General features: G+C 38.7%; 1 protein-coding gene across 1 annotated transcript in view; it reads right to left on the reverse strand.

The window, feature by feature from the left end:
* The window catches only part of LOC123247972 (serine/threonine-protein kinase MRCK alpha-like), a 16,220-nt gene extending 7,448 nt beyond the window's left edge, over window positions 1-8,772 (reverse strand). Inside the window, exons 1-2 of the mRNA XM_044677093.1 lie at window positions 8,621-8,772; window positions 7,756-7,869 (exon numbers count right to left, since the gene is read on the reverse strand). Coding sequence (XP_044533028.1) covers window positions 7,756-7,869; window positions 8,621-8,704 — 198 coding nt within the window. The 5' untranslated portion in view covers window positions 8,705-8,772. The remainder of the gene's footprint in view (window positions 1-7,755; window positions 7,870-8,620) is intronic.
* Between the last annotated feature and the right edge of the window lie 1,121 nt (window positions 8,773-9,893).

Raw genomic sequence — 9,893 nt, forward strand, 5'->3', positions numbered from 1 at the left:
TCTCTCTCTCTCTCTCTCTCTCTCTCTCTCTCTCTCTCTCTCTCTCTCTCTCTCTCTGTCTCTCTCCTCTACCCATACCCATATTCCAGATTGCTTTTTTTTTTTTTTATTTCAAAGATCTGTAATTTCATCAGTGTGGATATTCTCTCCACTGACGAGATTTGCAATTCTTACATAATTTAATGGATGGTCTTTGAAAGTTGCTGTAGTAGCATCCAAGCTGGTTAAAACTTAGGTAAGCTGAAAATAGGGACAATAAAGTTTTTCTGTCTTAGATGGACCTGTCAGAACTTTCACTCTCCTGGCATAATCTTTGAGAATAAAAGGTTTCCCTCCAATGACAGACAGGAAGATGTCTGTAGTAGCAGTCAATTTTACCTCTATACCATCTCTTACATTTTACTGAATGTCTAGATTATCAGAAATCTCGACAGCTTTCCATACTTCAAGTTTCTTTTCTCTCTGTTCATGTACCTACCAAAATAATCTCCCTAAATGCATGGCCATGCCATTACCCTAGAGCAGGGGTCGGCAACGTATGGCTCTCGAGCCATATCTGGCTCTTTTGAAGGCCAGAAATGGCTCTTTCTGCAGGAGCCATAAAGTCAATTTTTTTTTCAGGCGCTGTTACAGGAGTGGCACTGTGAGCACTGTACGGCTCTCACGAAATTATATTTTAAAAAAATGTGGCATTTATGGCTCTCACAGCCAAAAAGGTTGCCGACCCCTGGCTTAGAGGGAAAAATACAATCTCTTTGGCATAGCAGAGGAGAATTCCTTCTTGTTATTGGATTTCCTTCAAAGATACTTAAGGATTTCAGAGAAGCTGTAATCTCATTTTAATTTACCTTTCCAGCCTCATTTCACTCTACTTTCTTTTGGAGTCAAGACTCAATGTTCTAGTAAAACTAGAGTATTTCCTGTTCTGGAATCTCTTTCAGCCCTCTACCATGCCCAGTTCATTTTCTATGCTGGAGATGAATTCTTTTTCACACATCTGTCAAATGAAACCTTTCTGTTCTTCCAATGCCCAGTTCAGGTGCTATCTCTTCCAGAAAGCCTTTCCTGATATTCCAGTTGTAAATTTGGGGAATCTGAATGACATACTGGATAAAGCACTGGATGCTTTCTTCCTCCTATTTCTTCTTTAAGAAAACAAAAACAAAAAACCCTTACCTTCCATCTTAGAATCAATACTGTGTATTGGTTCCAAGGCAGAAGAGTGGTGAAGACTAGGCAATGGGGGTTAAGTGACTTGCCCAGGGTCACACAGATAAGAAGTATCTGAGGCCAGATTTAAAGCCAGGACCTTTTGTCTCTGGGCCCAACTCTCAATCCACTGAGCCATCAAGCTGCCCTGCTTCCTATTTCTTATAAAGATGTAGCTATACTTTTAATCTTGAGCTTCATAGTATAAATAATTGTCTATTGTCTCATACCACTCCTTACCTTGTAACTTTGAGAGCTTCTGAAGGTCAGAGAACTCTCTTGGGTTGTTTTTCAAAATCTTTGCATCCCTAGCATTTGGCCTAATGCCTTATACATTCCTTCTTATTTCTAGATCATAAGATCTGAGATTTAGAGCTATAAAGAATCTTAGAGGCCATGGAATCAAATTCCATCTTACAGATGAAGACACTGAGGCACAGAGGAGCGAAGGGATTTTGTCCACTGTCACACAGCTAGCAAGTGTCTGAGTGCAGATCTTCATGACTCTGAGTTCAGAGTCTTATCCATTTTGTCATACTTCCTCTGGAAACTTGAATTTAAAGGAAGAAAGCTGGTCTGAGGAACTTTTCCAGACAATATCGTGATGTTCTGCACACTGTTTAGTCATCAGATTAAAGCAGAGCAGGTCACATTCTTAGCCACCACAAGTTCTCATATCAAGGAAGAAAACTCCTAAAGCAATTTAAAATCTGTGAACCAATAGAAATTTCAGGTAAAGAAGGCGAATGGGGTGGGGGTGGGGGTTTCAGAAAAATTGAAACCTACTTAGAAACCTGTCTTTGTTAAACTAACTCTTACTTAAAAAGCAGCATTTCTAAACACTGAGTTTATTTCCTGAATGAGTAATGATCTACTTAATTATCTGGATTATGGGAAGCATAAAAGAGGCATTGAGGTGGAAAACTTTTCTGTTTCCTCTAAAGAAAATATTGTTTTTGAGACTTGGGTCCAGTGTGAAATGTATCTCCAGGACTGAGGAAAGATGAAGGTTCCTATTTCTACTTAGGAGCTCTCTTCTGAAGTAAATTAGATGCAGTTAACCCCAGATGTTGACCATTACCTGTTTTCTGGAATCCCTTTACAAGCCGGGGAAGCCGTTGCATTTTAATGGCCAACATTGCTCTTAGAAGAGCTGGGTTTGCTGTTGGCAATGATGACCCCAATCTGTGGATGGTGGGTAGGGGTCTGGGGCTGAAGTCTAAGGAAAGGTCTCTCCACACCCCATTTATTTCCCAAATCTGTAAAGAAACTATAGAGTCAGCAGTAAATTAAGATTAGAAAGAAGGAAAATAAAAAGGAGAAAATTTCCTGTCTTACTTCTTTAGGAAACACAAGGCACAACTGCCTGGATCAGGGCAATCTTCAGGGACGCTGCCCCAAGCACAGTGCTTCATATTCAAAAGATCTGACATATCTGAAAGTAAACTAGCCATTTGTATATAACAGAAATACAGTTCTAGACCACCTTAGATGGCTTCTTATAGGTGAATCATAAACCTTTTTCTGTAATTAGCAGTATTTTTTGGTTCTCTCTCAAATTTAGGTTCACACAATATTGTGTGACAGGAAAGATAAGACTGTATCCTGGTATAAATTTTAAAACATAGTATGAAAATATGAAATAATGATTTCATTCATAACAATAGGATAATAATAATAGTTAGCATTTATATAGCACTTACTATGTGCCCTGTAGGCATTATAGGAAGGGCTTTACAATTATTACCTTCTTCAATATTCACAATAACCCTGGGGGGTGGGGGTAGTTGTCATTCCTACTTTATAGTTGAGGAAATTGAAAAAAAAAAGGGTGAAATGACTTGTCTGAAGTCCTACAGCTAGTGTTTGAGGCTAGATTTGAACTTAGGTCTTTCTGATTCCAGGTTCCACACTCTAATCACTGCAGCACCAGCTAAAAGGATGATCAGATAACATGAAAAGATCTGTCCCTTTTCCTTTCTCTATTAGTCTTTTTTAAATGAAGGAAAAAAGACAAAACACCCACATTTCTAACAGTTCCCTGTTTTATTGCAATACATCAAAGTCAGGTTAATATTAAGTGTGTCACCAACATAAAATATTGGTGAGGAAGTCATTCATTACATTTCGGACTGTCCCACCTTAAATATTTCTGTGCAAAAGAATCCACATCATTGTTTGGTAGCAGAGAATCTCTTACAAAGTCCCCTACAACATCAAGGGCATCAATCCAAACAAAATAAAATAAAATATGATAAGAGGCCAAAGCAATTATCTTTTCCCCCTCCACACAGACTTGTCAGCTTTTATATTCTAAACAAAAAAAGTGATTACATCTAGGTCATGCAAAACTGTACAATAATATTACAATGAAAAAAAACCCTAAAAATATTTTTTTAAAAATAAATGATATGAAACTGTCAGACATAAAAAAGGCAGGTCATTTTTTCCCCACTGAAATACCAAGAATGGTTTGTGTCTTTATCAAATTCTTCCCCATAACCGAGGCTGATTCTTACATATAATAGAAGGTTTCTTTGTTTTGTATTTTCAAATGTGGATGGAAAGGAAGAGAAGAGTCACAGATTCCCTCACAGAATGCCAGAGAAATAAAAAACAAAACGGCTATGGCAGCTATGTTGTTTGGGAGTTCCTGGGCCCACTGAACTATATGAAGTATGTTCCACCCCTCCATCATCTCATCAAGCAGGATTATTCTAAGAACTTTGGCCTGGATTAAGTTGCTGAAGTCACAACAAGGAATGTTGTTTTAAAATGAGTGAAATGAAATGTCAAACACTTATTTCTTTATATCCTCATGGAAGACCGAAATGGGAGGTGGGGTGAGAGGAGGAACAGAAAGGACTGAGAGAAATGCCCGATTTCCTCCCATGTATTTGGCCACCATGGCCACTTATAAAGTCTGGCCTATCAGAAGTTTCTAGACATGAAACTTCAAGCGGCCCTGATTTGCCAACATCTCGCTTCCCCATCTGGAGCACGGACACAAGGGATGTTATCCAAACACACGCTGTGCTTTTGCTGCTGGAGTCAGGGAAGGTTACTCTCGTCGCCCCTGTCACTTCACGGGCAATACCCAAGTTCAATCAGTCACGGCTCCATCAGGCTCAAGATCTCTTTCTCAGATACACAGTTTAGTAACGTACAGTCAGAAAGTGATAAGATATGTTTGTGAACACAAGCAAGGCAGGGGGAGGCTGAAAGGCCACAAGAGAATGGGGACAGACTTGTTAAAACTGTTTCCGATTCAGGGGCTTTGAGGTGTGTGTGAGAAGATCAGAGATTTCGAGCTCCACTGCTCAAGCTTGGGAACAGGGAATTTTGGGGGAAGCCAAATGGACAAAAGACAGTAGTTATCATTTATGACTCCAAAGCTATGCTCCAAAGTAAAGTGCCCAAATCACTGGCAACAGACAGATTTCAAAATATTAGACAAATGCAACTTACTTTAGCAACATCTGAGGTTTTCAGTTTTGGCAAAAATTGTAATATACTGAGTACATCAAAAGCACATGATGAAATTACTCAAGATTCAAGGGTCGGTCTGTAGCTTGAGCTGTGTAGTTGCCTCCAGCACTAGAACCAGAGCTCCACAGCTCCAGACCCCCAGAGATAGATGCTGAGCAAAATCCCTTTAAGACATAACTTTCCTGCTGATCGAAAATGAGAAATGCATTCCTTCTACATGTACCCAAACCACCCACAACGAATAAAAGATTTTCTGTGCAGTTCTAAGAAGAGATGGGAAGCATCTTTCCAATCACGTGCTGCTGAACTCTAATGGTTAACAAGTTTCTTTTTCTTTCTTTGGATCCTTTTTCCAGAAATTCTCTAGGGGATTTTGGGATGGATACCGGCTCAGGAGATTCTGGATTCATTATGCTATGCATTTGATGGTGGTGTGACAATGTAAAATATGGAACCAGTATAAATATCACTGTATATCAACTGAAAAAAAGTGCTTTTTTCTTTGCCAAAAATGCCCTTTTTTGGGGGGCATTGCAATCAATTTACTATGGAAATTACCCTATTACAATCAGCTCTTCATTAAAAAGAATAATTAGGAGACTATACTAAACTGAGAGCCCGGGCAGGGGACAAATAAGGTATGCCATGAGTTGGAGCTCTCTGCATAGGCTCTGGGGTTCATCTTGTTCATTGCTCCTTCTTTTCTGGAAGGTCTGAGGTTGTGATCAGTTTGAAATGAAGCCCAAAACTTCTGCAGGTTCACCTTTTGGCCTAGCAATGGTCCTGTCTGTAAGTGGTCTGGGGCCACAAAGCTAGCCAAGCACCAGAGTTTGCTGGCGTGATCTGAGACATCCTTAGAAAAGGGAAAACCCCAAGAAGAGCTCAAGTAGAATAACAGACAAGACTGAAAATAAGGTGCTCTCTGGGAGCTTCTGTCTATCTGTCTGCTTTGTCTTTCTTATAACATACTAGTGATGAAGAGGAGAATTGGGCAAGGTCACTAAAACACTTGTTGGTTTTCTATCATTTCTAATGTTAAATGCCACATTTAGGAAAATGGTGGATTCAAATGATAATGAAACACAAGGTACCAATTTGTGAACAAGCCAAACTATATCTATATATATATGTATATATGCACATATATATGTATATATATAGTATCTTAAATGACTCTTAAAATGCAAAAACTTCATATATTTTTCCAGATGCAAAATAATTGGGGTGTGACTAGTACTTTGGAACAAATGTGTCCATCAGAAAATAAAATACAATAATATATAACAGGGACATACTTCAGCATAACTGCAATTTTCCTTTAATCCTCCTATTTGTATATCTATAAAATAACCCCAGGCCAATCCCTCTCCCTTTAAAAAGCACTGCAAGTTTTTCTTCAGAGTGGTATAAGCTTGGACAGACTAATAAAAATTGACACTGAATGGATGGTTGTCAGTTATTGATAATACAGCACAAATGCTGGGATCTAAATTTATAATGCAGGAAAGCACAGCTGAAAATTGGTGAGGGTCCTTGGGAGGAAAGCAAATTTTGTAGATTTCTCATTTTTAGTGAAGCTTGAGGAGGGGAATCCAAGAGACTGAATTCTCTTTATCTTCACTAGCATTTCCTCCCTCCCTTCTTATTGGAGTTATTTCATGGGGAACGGCTTGAGACCTCCATCTTATGACAAAAGTACAAGACCTCCAGATTAACCTGGACTGTGAGAAAATGGAGTCTTGTCTATTCTTGGTTCACTTTCCTGTGGTGCCCCCCAAGAGCAGAGGAGCAAATAACCAATCCAACTGAGCAGGAAAAAAAGGAATTTTGGCAGAACTGACAATTGTGGGCTGCCTAAACTTGAATGTACTTTGGGTCAAATCTTTAAAATATTATCCTCAGGTGAAACTAAAAAAATATTTGGTCAAGGCTGCTCATAACGCACTCATTTGGCTGACTGAGGTTTTAGCTTTTTGGTAAACTGTTTTCAGGCCAATTAGGGAAAAGAAAAAGAAAAGCACTTTTTGTTCCTTAGGGAGACTTACCCCTTTGGAAAATATAATTCTGCCCATAGGCTTTGGGATAGAGTTGCTGAGAGGGCGGGAAGAAATCTTATCTCTTCATTTATTTGTAAGAGTTAGGAAGAGTAATCTTTAAAATGAAGACTATGGCTTTAATTCTACTACAAAAAATAGGAAAGACGTGCCTCTGATGACAAGAGAAATGAAACTGCTCTTCTGATAATCTGTGCTCAACAGCATCTTCCAAAGGGAATGTTGCTTTTTCTAGGTCTCTCTCAACAAACATCAACAGGTCTTTTCAATGTTTAAAATTATTTATCATGAAAACATATGGAAACAACACAATTCTTTTAAATTAAAGGATCTCTTTCTCTTAAATATGCATCCATCTTTTACTGAATACATGATGCTTCTCTCTTAATATATACAATCAGTATTTAACTCTTAAATCTGTGTATTTAAACTCTGTATTGTAGTAAAATATGCATTGTTTTAATTAATAAGGATTCACTGGTAACAATCAGGTTAACATTCAATTGTGGTGGCTGAATGAAAGCTTCATGATGCTCTCTGATGTACTGATTCTCCCCACAAAGTTAGGGGTTCACTGTGCTATCTTACAATATGAAACTCTAGTGCTCATTTTAATCTTATTCATTTTTAGTTATCTGGTCTATTTCTACTACTTTTTTTTGGAGGGAGTGAAAGATAATGAAAGCAGCTATAACTGTATGAAATGAAATCAATACAAATAGAAATCCGTGGCAGATATCTGACAAAAGTTTGTCCCTTTTTGCTGCTGTTGTTAAGTCTGGGGGGCAAAATTCACCTTTGAATCATATCGGAGAAGGTGAACCTTTTCTTTCTTCCCTATTCCCATCTCCCTTCTGATACCAACCCCCAGATAATTTTCAGGCAGGAGTGAGGGGAAGAGATGAAAGCAAGAGAATAGGGTGAGTGAAGGGAAGCCGTGGGATTAAAAAGCCGTTGTGATGTCTGATCTGAATGCTGAAGCAGTTCATGTGTCCCAACTCACGTGGTCAGTGCTCTCCAGAGAGAGGCTCTTGGTCTTGTGAGGAGAAATGGGGCTGGGAGGGCTGCTGAGGTTGGAGCTGTTGGAAGCTGTAGAATGCCTCGGAGAATCAGAGTCCTGCAGCCCCAAAAATTAGGACATTATTGGTGAGCAAGAGTAACAGCTGACATTTATATAGAGCATTATGGTTTACAAAGTACTTTACATTTTGTCATTTGAGCCTCCCAGTAGCACTGTGAGTTTTTTATCTCCACTTTAAGAATGAGGAAACTAAGGCTTTGAAGGACACAAAGCTCTTAACTGGCAATGCCAGGAAACCCACATTTTTTCTGACTTCAAATTCAATGCTCTTTCCATATAGGTTGGGAAAAGCACAAGTTACCACAAAGACCCCCTCCCCCACAAAGCTTTGATAATTAAACTAATTTTGTTTACTTTTTCGCTGTCATTAATCTCTAAAGGCATCTTTGTGTGTGTGTGTGTGTGTGTGTAAAATGAGAATTAAGAAGAATCCCTCCTTTAAATGCAGGTAATTATGGAAGAAGCATTTAGAAATGTGGGTTCCTTCCACATAAGCTAGACTAATGACTCAGCAGGTACACCCTGAAAAGCTCCTTGTTCTCTAAAATTCTAGTTTGCCATCCAAGTTATCGATCTCATTGCCCACAGGGTAAGAATGAAGATAGAATTACTTAAGTAAACTCAGTTTTTCTACTTCTCCACTATGCATAACATTTCTTCTGAAATTCAAACCTCATCAGACTGGTCATTTAACTCTAAAGTACATTTATGAGTCACTAATACCAGATCCCATTATTCTTGGATCCTCAAATCTCCATCCATAGCCTTTAGCTGGTGTCACACTCACCTCTCGGTCATAGTCCCTTGCTGGCACATCACTTCCTTGGTCCATACCTCCAGAAGACAATGAACCATCTGAGGGAGAGGTCATAGGTTGCCGTTTTGTCCCGTAGCTTCCTCCTGAGAATTCCCTCCTTAATGCACTACCATTTTGTGAAGATGACCCTAAAATAGTGTGCAAATTACTCATGTGAAGGGAAAAATCAGTTCAGTGAGACTTCATCAACAGGGATAACAAGCTAGCAGAATTTTAAGTTCTTGAAGTTCTTGTCATTAAATGAAAAAATATCATTAGATAATCTTACACAATATGAAACACATGGAATCTCTTTTTCATAGGCAGGAAGAGAAATGGAATGAATTCTTCCAAAATCTCCCTGTCGGTATTTTGACCTAGTCAAAAAAAAAATTGTTTTTGAGGGCAGGGGGATGTGCATGCAAAAGATAGCACTGCAAATAGATACTGCCATACAAAATGAGGACAGAGACGACAGAGACCTATCATTAGAAGCCCCAATCACATGGTTGATAAATCTTCAATGAAATGGATTGAAGAATTTCATAAAATACCTAATCTTATAAGGTGAATTATACATGCAAATACTTTTCCAGTTAATTTAACTGCCACTTACATGAAATACAATAGTTAAGATCAACAAAAGAAGAGCTCCTTCTGCTTGCCTTTCAACTAAATGGGTGAGGAAAAGTCCTGATTAATAATGATGCCAGCCTAGAGAGAATTCCTCTAGTTAAGTCCCTAGGATCTCTCCTTGGCTCTGTGCTGCTCATTATTTTTATTAATGATTTAAATGAAGTTATGGATAGCCTGTTTATCAGATCTTTAGATGACAATGTAGCTGGGAGGGATCGTTAACAAGCTGGATGACCAGATAGGTTAGCCCCTACCCCATCCCCTAAAAATGACAGGAACTGTGGGCCGAGTTAATGAAGATGAATGTAATATAGACTACTAAGCTCCATGAAGACAAGAAATAAATAATCTAAACTTGGAGTTATTTCCAGCACAAACAACAGTGCTCAACATACAGTAATAATAAAATAATAAAAACATACTTAATAAATATCTAAGTGTCTGCTGAATGAATAAGAATGTAAATTCCTACATTTTTCAAAAGTCAAAGGTCATCTAGGTGGCTCAGTGGATAGAGAGCCATGCCTAGAGAGAGGTGGCCCTGGGCTCAAATGTGACTTCAGATACTTCCTAGCTATGTGTGATCCTGGGCAAGTCACTTAACTTCAATTGCTTAGTCCTTGCCACT

Source organism: Gracilinanus agilis, chromosome 4 (genome assembly GCF_016433145.1).
Source record: "Gracilinanus agilis isolate LMUSP501 chromosome 4, AgileGrace, whole genome shotgun sequence".
Classification (NCBI taxonomy): Eukaryota; Metazoa; Chordata; class Mammalia; order Didelphimorphia; family Didelphidae; genus Gracilinanus; species Gracilinanus agilis.